This window comes from Colossoma macropomum, unplaced genomic scaffold, assembly GCF_904425465.1.
Source record: "Colossoma macropomum unplaced genomic scaffold, Colossoma_macropomum, whole genome shotgun sequence".
Lineage (NCBI taxonomy): Eukaryota > Metazoa > Chordata > Actinopteri > Characiformes > Serrasalmidae > Colossoma > Colossoma macropomum.
In genome coordinates, this window is record NW_023494796.1 from 18026920 (window position 1) to 18054524 (window position 27605).

General features: G+C 38.8%; 1 protein-coding gene across 1 annotated transcript in view; it reads left to right on the forward strand.

The window, feature by feature from the left end:
• The first annotated feature begins 2980 nt into the window (after nucleotides 1-2980).
• Nucleotides 2981-27605, forward strand: part of prom1b (prominin 1 b) — a 43547-nt gene continuing 18922 nt past the window's right edge. Inside the window, exons 1-4 of the mRNA XM_036583473.1 lie at nucleotides 2981-3245; nucleotides 18414-18475; nucleotides 18614-18640; nucleotides 19479-19684. Coding sequence (XP_036439366.1) covers nucleotides 2981-3245; nucleotides 18414-18475; nucleotides 18614-18640; nucleotides 19479-19684 — 560 coding nt within the window. The remainder of the gene's footprint in view (nucleotides 3246-18413; nucleotides 18476-18613; nucleotides 18641-19478; nucleotides 19685-27605) is intronic.

The following is a 27605-nucleotide window of genomic DNA, read 5'->3' on the forward strand; positions in this document are numbered from 1 at the left end:
TGGGGAGAGGGATTTGAATGGCGTTTAAATCAGGGGATTGTCACAGATGCCGTCTTATTATACTGAGAGAAACATGAGCCCAACTCAGGGGGCTCTGTCTGTGCATTAGATCACGGCTCTTTGTGCGTGTTTGAAAGAGAGCAGGCAACACACACTGTCAAATGCACAGAAAGGCTGTGTAAATGAATGAGCTGATCATTCAAGATACTGTATATCCAGACTGAATTCTTTATGCAGAGCAAAATCCCTAATGTTGAATAACACCTACAGTGTGAAATTAACACATACAGTGCTAAATGAACACAAATGATCTCTATAAAAATGTCTCAACACTGTAGAGGTTCACTCACTACCGTAAATATTTAGTAGTGTTAATTCAACACAATTCACAGGCCTAGTTTCAAATCAGCACTGTAGGTGTTAGTTTAACATTATTACTGATCTCATCAAAAGTAAGGTCCAAGATCACAGCGCAGGTCTGTGAGGGTCTGTAAGATATATTTGTGGTATTTTTGTGACCAGTGACGCATGCGCTAACCCAGCGCAGGACAACACAAATGTAAAAAGGTGCAGGTTTAAAAATATGCTTGCAAATGGCCTTATATGGTGGCTCTTGCTTCATAATCATCTCTGATTTAGTCCATAGAAGGAAACATAAAAAGACCACTGCAGCCGTCTACAACAAGTGAGGACCAGCACAGTCTGGTGTTTTCCCTGCTCTAACACACCAACTAAATCTGGCTTTAAGTGATGAGCCAGGAGGCTACAGATCCAACTGGGAGAGCTAGGAGGCCACAGATCTAAACATCACAAGACATGTTTAATCTTGGCTTACTGTCCCTCCAACACCAGCCATGCAACTTCTTAGATTTGAGTTATTATCATCTAAATTTGCGTCAGTAAAGCTGCTGTTGGTCAAAATTGAACCTGTTCTGTGGTGAGCAGAGCTGGCAACATGCTAGCTAAGCTAATACTAACCAGCTACTCTCTCCTAGTTAACAGCGCTGTTTAACATTTAGCAGTCGTTAGATTGCTTTGACCTTTGTTAAATTGTGGATTTAAAATCATGCACTGCTTTCATTTATTTAGTGACTGTATAATCAAACTGAACTTACTAGATTGTTTTCAGATGAAATAATGCAGTATGCAGTGGCACCTAAAAGTAGAAGGAGTCAGCGAACAGCTGCATCATTACGGCATCCCACCAAGCGGTTCTGCGGCCCTGAACACAGTTAGCTGTGTCGGAAAAAAACGCGCCGAGTCTGGTTTGTGTGGAAATGCCACTAGAGCGCTTAACCTACATGCTGAAAACCATTCGGCCCCACTTTTGTGATGTTTTTACTTTAAACGGGCAGAGAAAGAATGAAGTTGATATTTTCTATTGAGAGATTTTTGAATTTTTTTTTCTGCTGTTTTCTTCAGTTCTTCATTTCAGATTGAGTGAGGCGGGACTAAAGTATCAATCAGAAATAGCAAAATGTATATGTCAGTCCCAGCCAAAACACTGAGCAAGAAGTTTATTTAAGCTTTTGCTAAATTTGTTAATGGTGCTTGTTATGAAGTTGCATTACAACATTGTTTGTAGCATAGCTACACGCTAAATAACGTTAGTGCTGAGCATTTAAATATCAAAATGTCCGTGACCTACCCGTTGTGAGATGAAAGCCTGAGTTCTTAACTGTTAGCCACAAAACGTAACTACATATCTAAAATTTCTATTATAAAACGGATAGACGCGGTCCTGAAATGTGATTGGCTGAGCCACTTTCAAAGCCGCACCTATGGCCACCTCACAGCAACTCTGTATCACTGCGCCACGTCATGAAAAATCCGTGTGCTGGTGATGGATTAATCTTTGACTTTATTGCTGCTCAGACAGTGCACTGTTTGTCGAATATGGCTGTGGCTGAATCCCAAATGACTATTGTTCACTAACTTATATTTTGCAGAGTTTGAGTACAGGATCCAGTATTTAAATTCCTACATAGCTAGTGCACTTTGTATGGAGCAGGAAGCCTAAAGGAACTACATTTCTTGGCGGAATACTTGTTTATGTTGATTAATGTTAATAATACATTAATTTTCTGAAAAAAAAAATGTATTCTATCTTATTTTATGTTGGCCGCCGTTTTATAAAAGCAATAAGCCACTTGAGGCTGTGCGTTACTCTGCTTTGCGTGGTGCCAAAGAACAGAGGGAAGTGGTCTGTTGGGGGCTTTTGTTCTTCAAAATCCAAAATGTAGGGCGGAACTACACTGATACCGTCTGATGTGTGTACCATCTCCAGCATCGTTGGTGGTGGCGCTCACCACTGCATCTGGCCGTGTTGCTTACGTTGCCAAGGAGACGGCACTGTCAATCATTATGGGATCTTCACCATGCAAAGAACTTTTTAATCATGCAAAATGTTCTTTGAATGTTCATGGTTCCATATAGAACCATTGTCTTTACTAAAGAACCCTCGAAAAGCATCTTTAAGAGTGTAGTGCGTAGGATCCGTTTTGATTTTGGTGTCTGTATTTTTTCTATTACCTGCTGTCCCATCGGATAGAAAATGAGAAGCATCGTCCATGGCCCTCAATATTTACGCATGCGCGCCACAAACATACCTACGGCTATGCGCACGCGCAAAGTCTCGCGCGCTCCAGAACGAGCGGCAGAGGAGCGCAGACAGGGAGGCAGACGAGCGGCAGACCGAGCGCTGAGGAGCCGCGGAACGCACGGAGAAATGAGTCCTGCAAAACCGACACGGCGGAGCCGCGCCTGAGCTCATACTGGAACGCTTATTTCTTTTCTCCGTCTTTTCACCTTCCCGCTTTTTCTTGCAGCCTTTCTTCTTTTTCTTCTTAATGTCGAAATCCAAAAGAGGCTCCGAAAACATCGGCTGAGGCGCGCTTCCTCGCTTCGTTTTCGTTATTGTTTTTATTTCATTTCTTTGGTTTCTTTTTTGAAGTCATTCCTCTTTAAGGACCGCATCGCAATGCTGTGGAAAGCGCGTCTCGCGCTGCTGCTGTTCTATTGTTGTGGATCGTGCAGCTGGGCGCGCGAGCAGCAGCCCGAGTCCAGCGAAGAGCCGGCGCGCGCAGACACGCACTGGGCGCCCGCGACTGAAGTGCTGGAGTTCGGCTACGTCCCGTCCGTGGTGTACGAGACGCACGCGTACTATGAGCCGGGAGCCATCGGCCTCCTCTTCCACATGGTGCACGCGTTCCTCTACGCCGTGCAGCCCAACCCCTTCCCCAAAGGTGAGCACCTCTGCTTTCAGTGCGTGTGCATCCACTGTGCATTCCGAGTTTCAGTGCACGTGCAGTCAGTTTAAATATCGGTGTGCGTAGAGAGTGGGTACGTCTCTGTTTCCAGAGTGCACACAGCCAGTGTGCATTTAAGCTTTAAGTGCGCGTGCGGCCACTGTGTGTTTTAGCGTTTAGTGTGCATGCAGTGAGTTTGCTTTCCATCTTTCAGAGCGCGCAGCAAGTGTGCATTTCAGTGTTTGGTGCGCGTGCAGTGAATTTCCAGTTTTGTTTTCAGTGCGCGTGCTGTCAGTTTACATTTAAGCGTTCAGTGCACGTGCGACCAGTGCCCCTAAGTGTGTACGCAGACTGTATGCATTATGACGTGCAGCGTTTGGCAGTTCACTTGGCTGTAGAACTGACAGGAGCGCATGGCGCAGTTGTAGGTACTGAAAACGCTCAGCAGTTCTGAGGGTGATTATGGCTCATTCCGTGCTGGTCTAAGCTGGGTCATGCTAGTTTCTGCTGGTCTAGTACTTGTCTGGTGCTGGTTTAGCTGGTCACCCAACATGATCATCCTGGTGACCAGCATACCAGCATCCAGAACACCACATATGCTGGTTTTGCTGGTGACCATGTGCCAAATACACACCAGGAACCATGTTGGCTGTTACTACTATTGTATTTGAAATTTGACACATATAATAACACACTACAAATGGTAATAGACAAGTATTTATGTTATTTTTTGGTATACTTGTGTTAATGCTAGCTAGTCTAGTCTTGCTAACAGCTACTTGTAGTATACTCGGTGCTTCAGACTAGATCAAACTGTTGTGTTAGATATACAAGATTTTAGATAAGCACACAGTAGGGAAGGTGCTCAGTATAAGTTCAGAATAAAGCTGGTTCAAAACAGTTAAGGCAGGTTGGGTTAGTTCATGTGGTGGTTGGCAGTCAACAAGTGTTTACAGGTGATTGCAGTACCAAACTGTGTGTGAACTTGCACTTAGAGGTGAGCTCAGGATAGAGCCCATAGCCTTATAAAAAGAGAATGATGGATGATTAAGGGGCGAATTCTATCGATTTTTAAAAATTCTTGTTAATTCAATTGTGTGGATGTGGACCAAGTCATTCAGAGGAGCCAGGGATCACAATGTCAACAATGCAAATATAGCCATTTTATATACTGTCCAAAATAAGCAATGAACCTACACATGTCTTCTGAGTTTTTATATGAAATGTTGATGATGGGAAAATGTTGCTGTTTTGTCTTGCAACAGTGTATTGCATGTACCTGTTTGACATGAACGGATTAAAAACAATATCCAGTCTCAGAATTATCGTAAAGTAGTGTCTCAGGTGTCAGGCATCGTATTCGTAACTGTTTAATGTAATAGCTTTTTTTTTTGGATGAAAATGAAAAGTTAAAAGACAAAGGAAATCTAAAATAAGCAGGTCATTAATACTGAAAGAGCAGACATTAGAAAGTAATATTAAGGGTTTTTTTCTGTCACAAGATGTTTTCTCTCTCTTTGAAGTGTTAACAGGTGTTTATTTGAGGGCAAGTTGTTGGTAGAGAGAAACAGAGTGGAGTGTGTGTGTGCGTGTGTGTTTAGAGGAGAATAGGATTGCAGTGGTAAGTCCCTGCTGCCTAATCAATTAGCCGATCTGCCTGATTAGGCGGGGCTCTCTGAGTCACCTGCCCAGTCAGGTAAGCTGATAATCTCAGTGCCATATGCTGCCAATGCAACGCCTGCTGCTAACCTACACACAGCGCTTATGCAAACAACCTACAAAACGTACATCCAGCCTACACGTTACATAGGCATGTATGGCAAAATGTTTAAATATATATGCAATGTTGTATGATGTCAGTGTTGTCACAACCATATATTTTAAATTGAGTTGAAATTGTAAAAAAGTAATGCAGCATTACTCACAGTGTGATTAGTTAATTACTCAGTATATCAGATAAATTTAGAGTAATTTCAGATTATCTGGTTGTGCTTAGAATTAGGCCTGTGTCTGTAACGGTTCACCAAGTTAAAGTAGTAGCCCCTTGAAACAGTAAAAAAAATCATTTACTGCTAATTTAACAAACACAGAAGCTATATAAAGACTCTGTTATTCCTTTATGTGAATATAATCTAACTTTTTGTTAAGTGATATGATGTCTTACATTATTACTTTTTGTACCTAGCATAGATGAGGTTGTTGTAAAAATGCAAATGTTGAACTGCGCTGGTTTAATGTTCTTGGAGGGGGATGGGGGCAGGGCAATGAGGGCCATTGCAGATATGCCTGTACAAAAAAGCTGCTTATGGTCTGGTGGATATTTTAGGCCATCTTAAGACCAGAGCATCAAGTTTCTGACATCAAACAAAATGGGTTTGGGTCTTGGGAAAAAACACTGTCATGTGTCAGCTTATGTACAGTTAGGTACAAAAAACAGCCTCAGACAAGAAGAGATCTGGCTAAGAAGTCACAGACATCATGATCTCAAACAAAACAGCCTTAGACAGCAATGTAATTACAGTTAATTCATTACATTGGCTAAATTTAACATGATTGTATACTACAACCACAACTTTTACTGAACAGCGAACAGTACATGTCCTTTTATTTGACAAAGATGAAGTTTTAACTTGCACACTATTACTATTCTATATAGCATCCTGCCTTTCCCAACAACCCCAGCACAGGCCTACTTAGAATGTAATTTGGCAAGGTGTTTGACATAAGATGGTTTCTGGGACTTTCACACTCACATAACTACTAATGAAAAAAGGACCCTGAACGACTGTGGAGTGTCAGTTAATACACCATAGTATACTTACTGATGACACCCAATATGAAGTAAGCAACCTCACAAATGCAAATCTAGATACACTTTATGGTAGTGAAGTAAGCCATTATGTGCTAGACTTTTCAATCACTTACTCATAGTTTGTGAGAGTTACAAAGTGTCAGAAAGCCATGGTAATGACTTCCGTTTAAGTAAACGAACAAAAGCAGCGTGATGCTAAAAAGAGGCTTTGTACCTATACGGAAGTGTTCTGCCAGTGCCGTTACAAAGCGGCCCAATTAATTTGGGCCCTGTATGCTTTAAACATCTGCTTACAAATAGTACCATGAAGCTAACCTTAGCCAAGAAGTTGATCTTAACTTTTAAATAGAATTTTTTCTGTTTTGCCTGCATATGAAGTACGAACAGTGTATCCGTGTAAAGCTGAATTTGTGACATTAACTGTGTTGCTAAGGAGCACATCTATAGCAGCTTTTTTTAATACTTTGGTTTGGTAAAAAATTAGGTTCACACGATTTCTCCCCAAATGTAGCTGATCAGCCAAGACATATTTGGTGTTTGATGTTGCTTGCATAGTAATCATAAATAGACGTGATTATGTTTTTTCTGACACCGTATGCCATACTGTAACCTAGAACTGTTACCACTTATCTGTTAACAGCCATGAAATACATAAGTAGAATTTCTTTTTTATTTCTTTCTTTTTTTTCCTTTACATTTTGTATGCATGGGCACTGTGCCTGCTCATCCACCATCCAAAATTCCACTCCTTGTTTTACTTCATTTACACACTCAGCAGGGAGTGACACACCAAAGTGCTAGCACACAAAGAAAGCTCCGTCAGACATTAATAGAATTTAATGTTTAGTCATTATGAAGCCACTGTGAATGCCTTTGTTTACATCTTAAACATTTAGATACATAGAATATAAAAAAAAAATTGGTGGAATTCTCCTTTAACTGTGAAATTGGAATAAAATATTGATAAAATTCAGGTTTTAAGGTGGCTGTATTTAATTATCTAATGCAATTTTGTCCGTTTGAATAGATTACAGTGTCACACAGTGTCATAACTAGGGGTGGGTGATATGGGAAAAAAAATATCACGATACTTAAGAGATTTTCATGACACACGATATTTCTCACAATATTTAGACACACAGACACTGCACTGTTAGTGCCACATTAAAAACTGCCATCAAAAACTCATTTTTACATTTTATACACTGAACTAAGTCAGCAGGACTAATTATGCTGTCATTTAATGAAACATGGTGTTGGTCAGTGGTCTGAGTACTGACTATAATAAAATATTGTCATATTGCCCATTTCTAGTCATAAACTGCATAAACAAATCTACTTGAGTTTTGACAGTTCAGTGCAGTTTGAGGTGTGTGATAATTTAGGCATGTCATTTGCACAAAGCTAATTGGCAGAGCTTCCATTACTTGTTAACTACATTAGCCTCTTTACTCAAGTGCTTCAGACACCAAATATGTCTTGAATACATACATTTCGGAATCATTCATTTTTTAAATGAAGCTCTTGATCAGCATGTGAAGTTAATGCTACTGCACCATTGGTATTTAGCATGCACATTTACTAAATAGCTCTGAATACACAAATCTATTTGATGAGTACATTTAAATGTGTATAATCCACTTAATCGTGCTTACACCACAAAATGAAGACACTTGGAACACATACACACACTTGCATGGCATAAGGAGGTCATATCCTAAATGATTATCTGTGCTGTATTTGCGGTGCATTATTTTAATCTAGCAGGGTGATCAGTGAATATTAAGGAGGTTTATCTGAGCTGAGACAGAGGGAGTGCTCCTAGATTTAACCTGCAGGCCCAGACGCTCTTAACATACTGTACATTTATTGTGCATCGTTTTTTTAATCTCCACTTTATTGCATGTAAATAGAATTTGTCTTGGCACATGACTTGACTTGGAGATGCTCATCAGAGTGCAGCCGTTAGGGTATAAACGAGGCACAGTAATATGAAGAGTGTATATAAATGTAGATATCTATATTATCTGTGGCTATGTGATGCCTTCTACAAGATGCTGAGAGGAAAACTGTCCAGTGAGGAATTGATTTTCTCTGTGGTATCTTAATAGATACCACAGAGAAAAACAAGAAAAAAAAAAAGTGTCAGAATAACTATCAGCACAATTACAAATAGGCTAAGGAAACAGCCAAATGTCACTCTAGGTTATCTGGAACCCCTAGATATGTCACTGACTGTGAATACGAGTAAATAGAAGGGCCAAAACATTTTAATGCGAATGGCCTTAACTTAATGCGAACAAACTACTAGAATCTCATAGGGATGCTAGCAGAAATTAGCATTATAATATAAGTGTTTTTTCCTGATGTTTTGCCTGATTTTTAACTGAAGGCCTAGCTCTAACAGTAACAGTCATTTGACACTGGGTGTAAGCTTCTATTACATGTTAACTTCATTAGCCTTGAAGATACAGTGCAAAATAAGTAAACCTCAGACACCAAATGTGACTTGGTTGATTGGCTACTGTAAAAACTGAATATTTCTTTGAGGATACTATCATTGATCCATCCATCTTGTTTTCATGTACCTTCCTCTCTCTCGTCCACTCATCTTCTGTCAGTTTCTCTACCCATAACTGAAAATATATACAGAACTGTGCGAAAGTCAGGGACCACCGTTTATTTACATAATTCCCTGTCAAAATGGCTGTTGCATACATTTTGTTAATTTTTCTATAGCAGACAAAAAAGCAGAAAACATATTTTTAACAGAAAATTACACTGATGCTACAGTACCTAAATATAATATAAAAATGCTCAGTGTTTACTGTGTCCACTCCTTGCCTCTGTTACAGCTTTCATTTTTTTACAGAAAAAAGTAAACAGTTACAAATTTAGTCACACTACCCTCACCAACTTTAATTTCAGTTGTCCATTTTCAATGTTGTGCTTTTTTGACTAGTTTATTTTCTCTGTAATGGCTTCTTGGCAGCTTACACATTCTTTCAGATCCATAGCATTGAGTGATCGTCTCTCAGTGGAAGGATGGACAGAAACACTTTTTTTTTCAGATCTGAAGCAAGAGTGGAGCTTGATTTTCTTCTCTCTCTTTTAAAGATGAAAGCTTTAAGTGCTGTTAATCTGATAGTGACGGTTTTGGTGGTCTGCCTTGGCTGTTACGAGTTTTTCACTTATTTTCCTTTGACTTTACTCTTGCTTATGGAAGTGGATTCATTTATATCCAGTCCCCTCAGAAAAATCTCCTTTAGCCATTTCAGATGCAAACTTTGCAAGACAGATAAATTGTGTTGGAGTATTTGCGTGTGTGAATGTTAGTGTCTCTTTGAAGGGGAACATCATGTAACTGACTGTTTTGTGAAGATCTTTTGTTGGGGGGACAGCTGGTACTCACTGGTTTTAAGATTGGAAAGATGGAATTAATGTGGCAGTAGAGTGTGCCAAAGTAAAGAGTGAACACAGTAAATACTGATAGATGTGTTATTAGACTGTAGTGCTGGAAGCTTTGGTTTAATTTCTGTTAAATTCATGTATTTAATGTATTTCCTGCTTTTTTCTGTTTCTGGAAATTAAATAAACAAAAGGTGGTCTCTGAATATACTATGATATATATATATATATATATATATATATATATATATGCCTGGTGTGCTGTGGTGTTTCTGTCAATCTCTTTACCCTGAAAAGAAATGTTACTTTTGCTTAGTAACTCAAGCAAAGCTACTTTCAGGCACCATACTGTGAGAGAAAGGAAAAGAAACACAGAGAGGGATGAGGTGAAAAGGTGAGGTAAGGCAGAATTAGTGAGAGAAAATGGATTGAGGAGGAAGGTAGAAAAGGGGGATTGAGGATTATAGAGGGAGAGAAAGAGAGGGAGGGATTGAAATTGACAATGAAAGAGTGAGAAACACAAACAGAGAAAAGAGGGATCGCTTAACTGCCCAGTAGCAAGACCCTTTAAAGAGGATTAACCATATGCCACTCCATACAGTTCATTCTGTCTCGTTCTCATTCAAACAGAAAGATACACAAACTCCAGCAAAGGTTACCGGTGCAGTGTTGTTTTGCTTTCTTTTTAAAATAAAAGAGTTCTGTGTATATTATTACTGTGCTCCCAACGTGCCATTGCAAGAAAAATATTTGCAACAACATTATGAAATCTTGAATATAGGCTCTATAGAAGTTGTTCACAACCAGGCACAATCATGCTGGCACTGTCTTTGTCCGTGAACTGGTGGATCGATGGCTCAAGCTGAGCATAAACAAAATTAGATGCTTCTAGATCAGTCCATGAGGCAGAGTTAGGGACCATCTCAAAATTCCTTTAAGAAAAAGTGCTAATGATTGATTGGTTCCTTCAGAAATAAAAAAATCAGTGAAAAACAGCCCTAAAGCTACAACTGTTACAGCAGAGGTGATGGAATTTATCACTCTGGGCAATCAGCAGTTCTCTGTTGTGAAGGAGGTTTTGACAGCTGCTCGAACATCTTAAGCTACTTTACAAAACCCAGTATCGTTATTTTTCTGATGTAGCCCTAGTGGAGCTACACAACATGGTAGCGACTCATATTCACAAGCTTATTGATGATAATGTGACATCCCTTAGCCTTACCACAGACATCTGGACATCTGATGTAGATACTGTGAGTATTCCTAGTTTAACCGCACAGTGGATAGACGAGAGTTTTGAATTAAGGCCACCGGACATCGGATGCGCCAGGCAGTGTCACGTCATGTAGCAGAGCGCTGCTATGGAATGCTGGCAGGGAGAGCCGATAAAAGCCAGGTTCAAGTTCATTTTTACACTTTACTCATATACAGCCTCTTCACGAACTGGTTGTTTTCGAGCTGAAAAAAGGCTAGAATGTTAGCTGAGGCAACAGACCATTAGTGTTTGTCTCTTTATATAAAAGACTTCCTTTGTGTGTGTAAATTTCAAGACACGTGATGTACTGTGGCTCTGTGGCCTCGATATGGCTTTCATATAATTTAATGTAGTTGGCAGGCTGTGACACACTGAGTAATTGATTAGTGCTCAGGGTCACAGAGAGCCGACGAGAGCATCAACGTGGCGCGTCATTGCTGGTGTGTCTGCCATCATTACAAACAATAATTTTGAATTTTTGGACGCTTCGGAACACGGCATGGCACAATATTGGAAATTGGCATCGGCAGATATGTTCATGTAAAATGTCAGATGTCAGTATTGGCCTAGAATTCGGTGCATTACTAGTTGTTTGTCAGAGAAATACATTTTCATTGTTTCTGACCATAGCTAAGTTAGTTATCTTAGTTAGTTACAGCTAACAACCTGTCCTGGGCAGCGGGCTCATGTTAATGCACCCGTGTTTTAAAGTACTAAGGTATAACATAAGATGCTTACTTGCAAATATCAGCAAAACCATCACATTTAACGGAATTGTTGGCTTGTATTTTCACTGTCTTATAAAAATCTTATAAATTATTTTTAGCATTTGGCTCAAATAATGCACAAATGTGTTTTTCCAGGTCATTTTGTCTACTATGCTCTCGCAGTTCTCCACAAATGAGAGAGCTTTTCCTGCTTGTGGTGTAACCAGCAAGCCGATTGGCTCTTTGTTATTGAAGGGCAGACTTTCCCTGTAAACAGATGACATCTGTCTCCTCTTTTATAACATTTCTGTATGTGCCTAGACCGCCAAACGCCTTCAACGAGCACAGCTCAACAGTCATGGAAACAGAACAATCTGATCTACGTTAGATATAATAAATGTAGTATTCACCCAAAGGTCAGTTCATGTTCATGTGTCTTGCTATGGTTTTCATGAAATAAATCAGTAAATAACCTGTGTTGTTAAACCAGCTGTAAATGGTTTTTTTTCCATCACAGGACTCGATTAACCTTTGCCGGGTCACAGGTCTGATTAGAGAGAGAACTGATCTGCGTTTCTGTATACGTGTGTTTGTGTCTATGAGTGCTTGAGAGTAATGGCATCTTCAGTCCCACTGTCCAGTTGCTGTGACAGCTGGGGAAAATCGCACATATCTGTGTCACTGCTTACTGACGAACACCTATCCATCTGTCAACACACACACACCTCGAGTCTGCCCTAATACATGCCGCCTGCTCTCCAGTGCACACCATTGTTGAGTCTCAACTGGTGATTAGTTCTGGGACACATTGAACCCACATACAGTTAATGAGAACTACACAATCTGTTACACCGTTGTTTCTTATCTATAATGTTGCCATATGTCATCAACTAGTAAAAGCAGTCACTGTGCTGCAGTGCGTATATGGATTTTCTTTCTCCAACTATTTTATGAGCCATAAGCTATGAACTATATAGGTCTACAATTACACATTGTACCCATCTGTAATCAAGTACAATTTATCAGCCTCTCTTTACGTCAGTTAAATGCAATGCAACAATATATAATTTTCTGCTTTGGTCCAGACCAAGTGACTGAACTACAAACAGTAACACGCTTTTAAAAGAGCATAAAGCAAAACGTCAGGGTATCAGAAATGTCAGATGGGCATTCATGATCATCTAGTCCTAATGAAAGGTTATGGGGTTTGCTGGGTTATGACTTAAGACATACAGTACATATGGATTACCAGATAAGCAGCTTTTCATTTGTGTTGTGACTGTTAATGTAGGTCATGTTAGGTCATGTGTGACTAAGTGTGTATTTTAAATACTCTGTGACTCACTTAAGAGAAGTAAGACACACATACACAAGTCTTTACTGTTACACGTAACTCAGGAGGATTCAGTCTGAAATCACTTACCCTTATGTAACTTTGTGTGTCTGTATAAGAGATATATATATTTTATACTTATAAAGGCACTACCACACAAAAAATACACTATTTTAAACAGTGGTTTCAGCCAGAGGGCCATGGCATGACTTTTGGAAAAAGGTGCATAGGTCAGTTTTGACCTAATTTTGCCAATGAATTTTCCATGAAATCCCCATGCCAGTATTATTGTGTTCTTATGAGCCAGCAGCCAGGCAGTGTGGCTGCCTGAGAGAAAGCAGTGGCATTCTCGTCTGTGCGTTTGGTAGCGTGTGCAAATATTACTAACTCCTGGCCTGAATAATATTCGGATTTTAATATTCTAATGGACATTATTCATTTTTGAATTGAATTAATTTAATATTTGAATTGTTTAATTTACCTTGACGGCTCTACCTCATGGACACAGAGTGTAAAATGTGACTTGTGTTTATCGGAACCCATTTTCTGTCACGCCTACTGCCGAGGACACTCCTTCTGTTTGTTCCTTGCAACCAGCGGATTCTGCAGTATCCACGGACTGTGATGGGAGTTCTCTTGAGTCTCTGGAGCAGCTTGTGACTCTAGAGCGGTGTCCGATCTTATGCTGCCTTCAAGTCATATCAGAAATATTGTATTTACGAGATGGACGCACATGAACGGCACCACAGTGTCATATTTGCTAGTGGCTTATTTTTCAATAAGCCCTGAGTTTCCGAGTTGGGGGCGTGTCAACAAAAAACAATGATAGCCGCTGATAAACCAGCCATATTGCAGTTATTCATCAGCCACAGCCTTAACACTGCAGATTCCAACAAAGCAGGAGATCACCTGATCAGCAGTTTGAAGACTGAAACCAACTGATTAAACAAGTGGAATCAGGTGTGCTCCAGCTTGTTTTGAGTGAAAACCTGCAGCCACTCTTGTCCTCCGTGGATAAGATTGGACACCCCTGCTCTAGAGGAACCTGTGTCTCCGCCCTCACCTCCATCAACCAATGGATTGTTTTTTTTACGCTCCTCATCCCCGGAGTTCTAATGTCTCACCTGTTTGTCATTACATGTAATCAGTTAGGTAGCAAATAAGCCCGGGCTTTAGTTTAGTCGATTGCAAAGTATTGCCAACATCTCCAGCTGCATACTGAGTGTTCTTTGTATTGCTGACTATCTATGTATGACCTGTTTTGCCTTTGCCCTTTTGCTCTGTTGTTGTTGTTTTGCTTTTCCATGTTTGATCCTGGACTTTGTTTTTGGGCCTCTCTTTATGATTCTCCTGTTCTGGATGTCCTGCTTTCTGTGTTTGGCCTTGGTCTGTTTTGACCACGATTGTTGTATGAATCCCTTATTCTCAAGTAAAGCTCTACCTCGGGTTTTAATTTGCGAGCATCTGATTCGTTCTGAGAGCCTGACATTTTAATAGTATCAGGTTTATGATACTGTATATAACAGACCCAAAACTGGCACTAAAATCCTTGCCATATTGTAAACCACAGTGAGACAAACTGATTAAAAGAGAACAGAGGAGCATTATCACCATTTTGTTATCAACAGCGGATTTTGTTAAGCGCATGATTCAACTAGACGGTTGCCATGAGACAGATTACTCTGTAAGCTAAGACAAATCAGTCTTTTCAGCATCAGATATCAGATATTAGATTTGTGTGCACGCTGGTTCCAAACCTAGTGCTGAGGGGACCCCTTTAGCTGACGATGGGCATCGGGCATGGTGACCTTAGGCCCATTAAGTAATAGTACTTTTTTTGAGTATATCATATGTATCATTAGTATTTCTAGAACAATGAACAGTATGTCATATATGTACACAAACACACTACGTCACCTGACCATCACACTTATATGAGCACTGTTGGATGAGAAGGTCAGGGTTCTGGAATTCCTCCACACTAAGCTCATCAAATCATGACTTTATGGAGCTCGCTTTATGCATAGGGACACAATCGTGCTGGAACAGGAAAGTACTGACCATGGAAGCCCATTTCATTAAGTCTCTGACACACTATTCTTGTGCTGATTTTGCTTCCAGAGGCAGTTTGTAGTGAGTGGTGCAGCATAGACCATTTTTATATGCTACCTGATTCAGCATCCAGCAGCCCTGCTCTTTGAGTTTGCATGCATTACGTATTCATGGCTGATGTGTTGTTGCTCCTACATGCTTCCATTTTACAATAGTAGTACTGACAGTTGACTGGGGCATATCGAGCAGGGAAGACATTTCATCAACTGATTTAGGTGGCATCCTGTGACATCCTATGACTACATAAAGTCATTGAACTCTTCAGTACAGCCCATTCTACTGCCCATGTTTGTCTATGGAGATTGCATGGCTATGTGCTTGATTTTATGCACCTATTGGACATGAGTGAGAGCTCTGTGCTCCGATCAAACACTTTTATGGATGAAAATAGTGGATTAGTGGAAAGTGCGATTTTGAATGCGCTGAACGCTTCACATCAAGTCAGATGTGCTTTTGATATTAAAAACTCTGAACACAGGAGGTCTGGATACATCAGTCCGAGCTTTAGTCGCTGGATCTCCACAGAGCTCTGCAGGAGTGCCTTGTGTGTGGTGGAATTTGAGACTCTGATTAGCGTGGAGCGTTGGGCACTGCAAAAGCAGAACAAACTACAGGAGCCACCATGAGCTCTCAAATGAAATTCTGCATTAATGTTAATTTGGGCTGCAGCTGTCAGTTTTTTGCATACAATAAAGAAATCTCAATATATGTGTTTCACACTGTAGATTAATGTTTTTTTTTTGTTTTTCAATTTTATCATTATTGTATTGTTGTTATTCTATCATTAGTAGTTATTTTTATTAATTTTTTAATGAAACTTGAAACTACAAGGTAATGGAAAAGCATCATTGATAAACAATTGTTGTAGCAAACAGCATAGATTGCTATTCCTAGGGATCCTACCCAATCTGGCAACCCTCACCAGGTTGCTGATACTGTTTGAACATGTGGTCTAGGCAGGTCGCTTATTTCTGAGAAAAAGCAAGCTAAAATTTAGTCTGTGTGTGCTGCTGCGAGTCACCCTGAAAGCCTGAAATAGTAGTTTAAGCATCAGAGGCACCAGATTGGATTGTGCAGGAGTTTATTGGACCACGTTATACATCACTACATATTAACATCACACGCACAGGCTTAAAAAATAAAAGGAAAGTCCAGCTTGATGGAAAATCAGCATATTTGGCACATAGTGTTGTAACTTTAACAAGCACAACAGTGAGTGGAAATTGAACTGGGCTATTAAAACCAACATTATCACCTCAAATTAGAGCTCTAGCACAGGCAGGTAAGATTGGATTCTCAATGCCGTGACCTACTGTGGCTTTGACAGAAAAAGGCTGACAAAAGAAAAAGGCTGGCACCCCCTCTGGTGGAAATGGAAACCATCTGATGTTCTGAATATGTAACTGTAATACAGCTGTGGCTTTAAATAATAAAAGGAGTACTTATCAGTACATCGGTACAATATAATATCGGTCCAGCCCTGCTGTTTAGAGCAGGCTAAGCAGATGGGTAGAAACATACGGTAGAGTTAGCAGTAATCAGTGTTCCTACGTCATCATAGTAATGCTGGTTGCTAGTATTAGTTTCAAAGCATTTACCAAATAATTTATTGTAGTTACTGAATATTAAATTTTAAGATTAATTACAAAATAATGTTTTACTGTATACTGTTTACACAGTAATAGTTTAAACTTAACAACTAGAGCATAAATGGTTTGCATGTCTGTTACCTTTCTGTTCTGTATGTGTAGTGCTAACATGAGTCATCAAATGTTGAAAGCAAGCTGCAGTCAGTTATAGCAGCTATGTTGCCTTATGCAAACAGAAGTAAAAAATTGAAACAACTTGCTACAATATTGCTACATTTTTCAACCGTAAGCACAGTGACCACTGTCATCAGTGGCAGCACAACAGGGACATACTAAAGTTAGGCAGGTTAATCTGCCTGAGGGAAAAGAAAAGACTAAACCATATTCATAACTGAGCCTATTAATATTATTAAAAGCAGTATTATTATGTGCAGTCGTGATGCTTATTGGCTCTAAGGTGCCCCCTGCCTGTAACCACAAGCAGAAAAGAAGAAATAACAATATTGAGATACATAACTGTTTTGTACTAAAAGGTTGAGTTTAACTGGCTAGTGCATCTAAAAGATTAATACCATTTTATAGGTTATGTTTACCACAACTCTTTGGCCATGGGCTTTGTTTGTGCTGCAGGGTGCTGAGGATTCCAAACTCTCCATCAGATTCACTGCCCTTAGCCAGTCAACTGACCAGTTTGACCACATTTTCTCCTGTTGAAAGCTTTAGGCACCAGGTTTGGTAAACATAGCTAATGTAATTTAGCCTGGTAATACAGCTGTGGCACTAATTTTAAAGCCATTTGAGAGAACTCATGTTAAATAGTGAAATTCTAAGCGGACTTAATTCATCTTTAAATAGGACAAAGACCAGCTTTGGTGAGTATCCCCAAAGGGAGTCTCCAAGTGTTTTCACATTACCAGTCCGTGTGTATTTCAATTATTCTGGTTGTTTTTATCTTTGAGCTCTGTGGCTAAAGGTCTTTTTATACTGACGTGCCATTTTGCTAGACTTCCACTCTCTTTTTCTTGGAGATTTCATGTATGTAGAGTTATTTGACTGTGTCTGATTGTGTTTTTGAACTGGCTGGTCGTGATAGGGTTCAGTTGATCTTGTGCGGTTTATCTTTAGGCTGATGTGCTGGATGGCGATAAAATGTGTTGTTTTGTCTTGTGTTTTCACTACAGCACCTTGTGAAACCTGGCTCGTAACTCACACTCACTTAAGTTTAGCAGGCTGAAGGTTCTTCACAAGGGAGAGCTGTTAGTGTTAAAGCAACTTTTTCTGTGCATCATTAGAACGGAAGAACATGCATGAAGAACAGTTATGCAAAGAATTAAGTTTATTGTATGACAAGTATTCATTTCATCAGATTGTGGATGACCACAGGCAAAAAAGCAGAAAAGATGTGGAACTTAGCATGAGGGACACAGTCTGAATAGAGCAAAGCAGGAGAGACCTGTATAAGACCTGAGTGATAAAAAACAGCACCACCCTCCCTGTTGGCAAAACCAAGCCACAACACTAAATTTCATAAGCAATTAGTCCTGGTCCACAATCATTGCAAGTGGCAGGCCAGTTTTAACCCAGAGCTGTTTAGACTTGGGGGGTTCAGTCTTATCCACAAAGGGCCGATGTGGCTACAGGTTTTTATTCCAAACAAGCAAGAGCACACCTGATTCCACTTTTTCAGTCATTTGGTTTCAGTGTTCAAGCAACTGATTATGTTAGCTTGTGCTTTGTTGGAATGAAAACCTGCAGCCACACCAGCCCTTTGCGTATAAGATTGGACACCCCTGTTTTAGACAAACAGACATAACAACAAATAATTAACAAGCCATAGATATTTAGCTTGTACTGTGTGGGCTGTGTGCTTTACTGGCTGTTGGATGAAGTTGAATCATAATATGTTTTGAACCCTAATAAAATTCAATAACCTTTTCTTTTTGTTATAGACCTCATTGTAAAACTTCTACAGCAAAACATGGGAGGAATTAAACCAGAGGAGCTCCAGAAGGTATGTCTATGTGTTTGTTCATTTATTTGTACTAAATAACTAATGCATTTGTTATTGTCATCATAATCCTGTGTTTGAATCTCATTTTGCAATGTTTCTGTACTTCCCTGCTGTTCCCTCAACGTTATGGCGCAACAGCCTGAGAACGTTGTCCTAACACTACAGGTAACAACCTCCAGCAGCTTTACTAGCATTTTTACTTTCCATTTACACTAGTTAGCCAGAGCAACGGATCTCCTCCTTATGAATCTGTGTACAGCACAATACAATGTAAGTCTTAGGACATCTGAGAAAAATAATTTGTCTGTCCGATAAGTGTTTACTTGCCTGGAAAAACACTAGAATTAGAATACAGAAAATGTGTTCACTTAGCCACAGACTGTTTACTGGGGTTTTACTGATTTTAGGACAGTAACCAGTTAACTCAGCTTTATTTCAGCAATACAGGCTAAACTGGTGAACATGATCAGAAAGCAACATCATGGTCAAAATAACAAAACATGATGCGTACAGACTTACCCTTTAGCAGGAGAATAATGTTATTAAAAAGTTTATGTGAAGGAGAAATTATATAAGAAAATAACAGAGAAATCTGTGAGGAATTCTGGGAAGGCCCAACTCCAGCACAAAAAACATCAAAAGCTTTGTGAGATTCTGCTGTTAAAGAAATTTAGCGATTAAGAACTGTATATAATCATAATTGGCAATTCACACTTGACAACTCAGTCATATCAGTCAGTCGGCCACTGTTTAACTACAACTATTGGAGTCTGTTTAATTTTTGTTCATATAAAATTATATCAAACAATATTATCCATTATTGGAATGTTTAGTTCTTGAAAATTGGTAAAGTTTTCGTATATGTCAGCTCTAATTTACTGTAACATTTTGTAATGTTTTTACAAGTGCTCAGATTTTAAATGTTTTTTTCAGGTGGTCTGAGTTTTTGCACATTACTCTATATGAAAATTCATTCTCCTCTCTCTTTATCCTCTCTCTGCAGGCTATTTACTATGAGATAGGCTTCATCGTGCTGGCGGTGTTGGGGGTTTTGTTTGTGATGCTTATGCCGCTGGTGGGCTTTTTTTTCTGCCTGTGCCGCTGCTGTGAGAACTGTGGAGGAGAAATGCATCAGAGACACCGCAAGAACGCTGACTGCCAGCGGGGCTTTTATACAGCCAGCCTCATTGCTTCATCTATCTTCATCACGTAAGTCTCTACAAAAGCAAAACCATTAAAAAAAGAATGTAAGGGTTCACAGCTACCCATTTTACTATTTCTATGTACATATTTATTTATGTAAATCTTATTTGAATATACCGCTGAGAAAATATATTTCTGAACTGAACTGAATTAAGAAACAAAGTGTAAAGAAGATTTACAGGGGAGGTTTGAAAACGTAATTTATACAATTTATACAATTTCCTAATTTATACAGTGTTTTCCATTAGCCAAAACATGTTTGATTTACTTCTTTAGCAAGTAATAGAAGTTTATACCCCACCAATTAGCACTGTACAAACTGCGTACCTAAATCATCACACACTTGTCTCAAACTACATTGAGTTGTTAAGAATTCTCAAATAGACTTGCTTATGTGGACACTGTATGACATCTATAAAAACAGACAAAAATAGTGTTTTAGCACAAAGAAAAATTTTAGATTATTATTTTAAGTGTATGTGATTTGACACTACTAGGTAACCTACAGAATGAAAGTGCATTGATCATGATTTTTTTGTGGGCAATTCCAATTTCTTTGCTTTTGCCTTTTTTTTCCTTTTTTAAGCTACCTGATGCTCACACTGCACAGGCTGAATGAACACACTAAAACTACTAGGCAAATTCGAATCAAACTACTTTGGCATTTTATTAGCCAAAGTTGCAACAGAAATAACATTATTTGGTCTTTAGTGACCTAAACTGACATTTTAAATTTATAAATAAAAAATCAGTCAGCTGTTTAAATAACATAAATCAAATGACATGCTACACTGAAGTATATGGCAACTGGATGCTTAGCACAATGAGTCGTCCATAATAATGCTGGGAGATTTTGATGTCTGGGTAGCAGCTGCATTTAAATCAAACACCTACCTGTCTCACATTTATTATTTTATTTATGTCATAAGATTGTAACACCTAAATCAAAATAATATAATATATTGCCTGATTCCTGATCGTGTGGTTGAAACCGATTCTGATCTTGGCCAATTCCAACCATGCATCCATACCACGGAACAATAACCATCACAAGATGATAAATTTATCTTCTTTTTGTTAGATTTTTTTCCATTTATAGCTCTGCTTTGATGACATCCTTTCACTTAGTGAGTTACAATATCAGCTGCCCAGCATTGAGGTTTTGCATCACATGATAAATCAAAAATGACGATAATATAGTTTGTCTCATTTTTTACTCCAAACTACACATGATTTTCTTCATGTACCCAAAAAGCACTGAAATGAGCTCAGATATCTGTATATTCAAATAGCCACACCCATCCCTAGTTCACAGGTGTGGTAGGCAGTGCTTGTTTTTCAGCATTAGGCAGAATGTGCACTTGTTTTTGGAGCTAAGTATTAAAGTTCAGTACTTTACTTAATGGCTGACCAAATTGCTTCAAGTATCAAAACATTCCATATCATTCAGTAATTTCAATACATAAGCAGTCAGTCTTATCAGTATTCACAAGCCAGTATGCATGCTTGTTCCAAAATCTAGACTGCTGATTGGCTGTCTCAGTTACAGGGTTCCCGCAGATACTTGAAACGTTTTATAAGGTCATATAAGCCCAATCTATTTCCAGTCCTTTGTATCGTTTTGTGCTCTGTTTACCCCACTGTAACAGAGGCACCATGAGCGGACATTATTCACAACCTGCAGTAGTGAGGAGTGTTTCTTAGAAGGTAACAAGACAGTAACAAACTACTAACAAGGTAGAAAACGAGAACTTGTAATGTCTGCAGCCATCTTCCGTCTAAACATGCAAGCGCTCGACTATTCTAGTCTGTTTTCTGACATTTGGTGCATGTACACATGTACAAATACACTCCTGCGGTCCTTTTCTCTTGCGAGTTCCAACCAACTGAGAAGAAAACTGTCACATAAACGCTCTGCTTTACCAGCTGTGCCAAGCTGCTTCTGGTTTTAAACTGGTGTTAGCAGACACAGTATTCAAACTTCAGTCTTCAGAACTGAAAGAAAGGAGCAGCAGCTGAGCACACATTATAGCAAAATGAAATCTGTGAATTCATGACTCTATAAAATGGCAATTTCACATAAGAAGTCCACAAAAAACCTATTTTTCAAAAATGTTAAAGATTTTATTGCATATTAACGTGACTGGTAACCACATCATTATGGATGTCAATAAAACTGCATCATGTTAAACAGTAAGCCAAAACTTAAGCTAAAAATGTAAATGTAACAGTCTGGTTACATTTTGTAATGTTACATTACGCACAAGCTGAAAATGAAGAAAATGTACAGTTGTATTATTTCTGAAAATGCAAAGATTGCATTGGAGCTGATACTTCATATTAAAGGACTCAAATCTGAGCGGGGGGGCAGGGGGCCAGTTCGGGACATCCCTACTTAAATTATATGATGATTCTTGAAAAACACATCATTTTATGTATTGAACTAATTGAGAACAACCAAAACTACAGCAGTCCTGATAACAAAGCCAAACACTGTGCAAGAACCATACAATCTTAAAGCATGTTTCCTTTACAACCAATTGGTTTGAACGAAATAGACCTTAATACATATTTGAGCAATCCTGAATTACGTTCTGTACACATGTTATTATCAGAGCTTCTTTATTAGTCTGCATTCCATTGCAATCAGTGAACACACAAACTTCCAGCTCCTCACACTCATTTCTGCTTTAAAACACACCTACCTTCAGTTTGTAGGTTAACAGAAGGCATCAGAAAAAGTTTTGGTCAGGAACCGATATGGATGTCACATTTTTAATGATATCCCTAAATGATACACAAAGTGACATTGGTACAATCTGCCTGTTTTTCATGGAGATTTTTATCCTTAATGAAGAGTGAATATTGTCTCTTACACTAGCCACACTGTAAAAGCAGTGAATGGTTAATTTAAGCTGAATGCACACATCTGCAGAGTCCAGTGCATTAACATAACCTGTATGTTAAAGAGCGTTCTGTTACACACTAAGTAGGCTTTAGTATAATCAGTGTGCTTTTTATGAAGAAGCAAAACAAGTGATTGTGTCTTACTGGCATGCTGTAGTTTGCCAGATGACTTAAAAGTGTTGGCAGCTTAATTTCAAATATTTAAAACTATTCCAGTGAATCTAAAGATTTGTGACTTAAGGATTGTAAAGAATTGGAAAAAAAAGCCTAAATAATATTTTAAAGGAAGTGAAAAGCTAGAAAAACTCAATTTCTCTACCTCATGAGGACTGTGTGGAACCTCAGAGCTGCAGGCTTTTGCATCTTTTTTAAGCTTTTGTTGCAAGAAGGCAATTGGTTATCACCCAAACACTGTTGTTAAAGTTTGGCATTGTGGCTAGGTGGCTCAGATAGGTGACAGATCAGTTAGTAGGTAGCTTGCTCACTGGTAGTCGTTTAAGAATTTTGGTTTGTGTGGTAAAGAGCCGCTGGCTAGAAATCTACCCTAATTCTGATTGGTTCAAAGGATCACTTGATGTCAGTCAGTGTCTTCCAATATAGTGCAACACAAATCAAATCCAAACCTGTAACCATGAAAGGGAAGAAATCTCTCATTCAAAATGACCAACACTATTTTTTGCACCATTTTGCAGTCAGTAACATGTTCATGCAGGAGCCTGTAGCTAAAAGCATAAACAGATTAAGAAAATAAGTTGACAGACTCAAGTATAAACAAATACTTTTTCGTCCACCACCTTTAAAGCCACAAAGCCGTTCTATTTCTTTCAGCTTTATACTGTAATCTTATTCTTGTCAGCAGTTCCTCTTAGATGGTTTAAAGGTTCAGAACAGCTTTCTTCTAATCACTTTATGTCAGGAAACCTACATAAAGCTCTACTCCTACATACCTTTCGTGTTGTGCAACCTTGCACTTGAAACATTTGGAGCTATAGCAATAACTGTGAAGAGTAATTGTGTAGTGTGAAAGCAGCTTTACCTCAAACATTAGGAAATATGAGTGCAGTTTTGAGCCCATCCTTTACTTTTACCAGGTTATATTTAGTATCCAAAGCTGTGTTAATAAATTTGAGTGAACAAAAGCCTCCAGCTCCTTTCTCGTTTGGCTTTATAGTCAGTCCCATAGCAGGATCACCACTTTGTTGGCCTGAAGTGACACCTTTATAGGAGTTTTGGAGTTGTATTAATTTGAAGTTGTATAGGATTGTAAATAGTAATGTTTAATTAAATTAAAGTGAAAAAGGAAAATGTTTTTAAGAACAGTATGTGCAACGGACTGAGCTTCTGTCAGCTTTGTTTCTCTACTCTGGTAACAAAATAGTTCTCTTGGACAAAAACAAGAACACCTCATCCGTTATATGACTTTTTTATTTGCATTTACATTATTTATTTGGCAAATACATTTAGAATATGATTTACCACATTTGTGGCAGAAAAGTCTGTTCACCTCAAGTGAGCTTACAGATGTTTATAAAAATTTTGGTGACTTTGTTCATCATTTGCCTTTTCCATGAAGTCTGTTTTTTGCAGTATGCCAAAATACATATAACAATACATGGATGGAAACCTAGCTTGTAATAATAACATAGGCAGTTGTCTAATAACACACACATACGCACACTAATAACACACAGAGCTTTTAACAGTTTTTTTCCCCTTGTTTATTGCATTGCACAGAACAAAAAAGCAGCTTTACACACACACATTTAAAACGCTCTTAGGAATCAATTATCCTTTGTTTGTAAATTGTTCAGGGTGCACAGTCCTATGTAACAGAGTCTATATGTGTGTGTATGTGTGGCTGAAGCTTCTAGTTAAAGTTCATTACACTAATTCGCTGCTAGAAATAGAATGGAGGTCATGGGCTGTGCAATAACCCCCCCCCCGACCCATCATCCCCTGTCTATCTTCCACCTCCCTCTCATTCTATTTCTGCCCCCTCTCACTGTCTCTCCATATTTCATTTGTTATTTTTCTGTTTCTGCCTCTTTCTCTGTGCAGTGTCCATCTTGTCCTACTCTTCTGTCTTCTCTGTGTGTCTCTCTCTGTCCTTGTCTTTGCGTGATAAACACAATCTGTGCTACTGAACTGCTGAACTGCAGTGTAATCTAATCCTGTCTAGAGCAGTTAGGGTACAGTGATTGTGTCTATATGAGTGAGATACAGAGAAAGGGAAATATATGTGTGTGTGTGTGTGTGTGTGTGTGTGTGTGTATAAATATTGTGGTACATAACGAAACATATAACGAAACATGTTCAGGCTGCTTCTTGGTGCATAAACATTAAGACAAGGACATGAGTGCACATGTACTGTTTGTGTGTGTATATATATATATATATATATATATATATATATATATATATATACATATATATATATATATATATATATATAAAACCTTTTTCTTATATTTGCGCTGCTGCTCACCAGGTACTACCTGCACATGCCAGCATCCTGATCTTGTTCCTTAATTTTCCATTTGATTCTGATCACAAAAATCGGACCCCTACAGTTCAGTGTTTTCTAATACTGTGCTATTCGTTAGTGCTTTTTTAACTTGGTCTGCAAGTTCCTGCCTATTGTTCTGCAGGTTTCTAATCATGGTTCAAAAAATGGAGGAAAAGCTTCAAACATCTCAATTAAGGATGTGTAACTCAGTGTGTAATCAAATGGAACATTATCATTAGCAGAAAGGCCCAGAGAGGAGAGCACACCTGCCGTGGTTTAGAGTGACACACAACACACACACACACACACACACACACACACACACACACAGTTACAGAGTTGTGACTTGCAGAACTCACAAAAGCATGATTTTCTTTCCTCTTTTGTGTGTGTGTGTGTGTTTGCGCGCACGGCAGTTATGTGACATTGATAGCCCTGAGTTTGTCCTGAGAGAAATTCCCCACTTTAAGTTCTCTGCCCTCCATCCCTCTCCTTTCTCTTTTTTCTTTCCTGGACGGTGCTGACAGCCGCTTCTCAGACCACAATGAGCGTTTGTGAAGGCTACACAACCATGGGCCCTATCTGCATGCTGTGTGCATGTGTCTGTCTGTGTGTGTCTGCTTGTTTGTGACTTTCACTGGTTGAGACAGAATGTGTTTGGATTGGGAGACTGACTCTTCTGCAGCTGTGCCTTTTCACAACTTTTTTTTTCTAATATCTTTTTTTAGCAACTTTGGTTTCTTTTCTTACATGATATTTCCTGCTTTTTTAATATCCTTAAAGGTCGGAGTGCCAGGGAGAGAACAAGAGAGATCTTAGCCACTCAGACAATGGAAAAAGTGTACAGTGCGAATAAACTAGTTCTTGGCAAGTGATATAATAACAATATAACAATAATAACAATAAATACTTGAAAGAAAGAAAGAAAATCTCAGTACAGTTAAAGAAAATCTCAGTACAGTTACAGTAATCAGTTCTGCAACTCTTCAGTTTTTACATTAGTCTTAAAATGAGAAACATTAAGTATTTTGACTAGATTTAAGATGATTTCACTTGTTAAGATTTATTTTTTGCAGTGTATGTGGGATATTGTTGTTGGCCTGTTAAACTGTTCATAAACTTGCTCTAACAATTCGAAAAGAAGTAGATCTGCTTTCAATCAAAGGTCCCAGATACAAACAGTGTAAAGGCAGGGTTAAAAGTTTTAGTGAGGTCCATTTAGCAGAAAATTGACTTATATTACGTACTCACTATACTAACACAGTCAATAAACTGAGTATGTCTATTAGACCAACTGTCACTTTCTCCTTTATGTTTTTCTTCCATAAAATGTTATTACTACCCATAAACTGCTTGTCTCTTTTTCTCTCTTCTTCCCTTTTCTCTTATCAGTCCTCACTCATTAGTGAAAAAGCATATATTAAAAGTGTGTTATAAAAAGCACTCTCTATATCACTCTTTGATATATTTAATCACTTATGTAATATAAGCATTAAGCATTCAAATGTACCGAATGCTTATTATGGTACATGATACTGTGCCATCAATGTGCTAGTTTACAGTGAACATTCTCATGCTCTTTGTAGTATGTTACAAGTAGTTAACACAATACAGCAACTTTGAACTACCATTAATTTCTCATGAAATCGCTAATATAGCTATCTATGGAGCTTATGGCCTAGGCTGTGCACCTACTGGAAACAGACTAAAGGCTGTTTTATGAGTGGTCCAAATAAAAATGAATTATGAGGTTTGCATTTTACAAGCCTTATCTGTTGGTCTCAATCCTAAACTCTCACATGTTTATCATAGCTTTGTTGGATTTTGCTGCAAACCTAAACACCTTAGGACATCATGGTCACTCTGAGTAACGTAACGCGTCTTGTACAGAGATAAACATAGCAGGTGGTTAATCTGTGGCCAAAGCACAGCTGTTCTGAGATAAACTGAGAACCTGTCCCTGCTGATCTGCTGAAAATTCTTCTGAATCTGCCCAGGACCTCTGTGTCCTCATGCTAGTTACAAAAATGGCTGATGTGCTGTTAACAAACTGAAGGCTTGAGGCAATGGCAGATGGCAAAGAAGTGACTGGAAGGCTGCAGTTTAATAAATATTCCATCCTCATTAGATTGGGAAGTTCTGTGATCAATCCCAGGCCTACCCATGGGCTGTGCCCCTGAGTAGGCTACCACATCATCAGAATGGCACTGTTTCCCCATTAAATCTCCTGAATGGAGAAACAACCCATTCAAAACATCTAAGATTCAGACCTCGGTGTCCTCATAGCTAGCTACAGCCATGGGTGGAGGCCCATGATCTGTTTGAAGTGGTTCACTTGTTAACTCGTTCGCTCTTCAGTGCGTAGTGTTTTCCATATAGTGGACTGAGTGGGAAATGTCCATGGTACAACTGAAACACATACTACATAGTGCATAAATTATCTAAAATGGAACATTTTTAAATGTGTTATTATTGTATACTTTGCCATACATTTGACTTACATTAACTATGTAT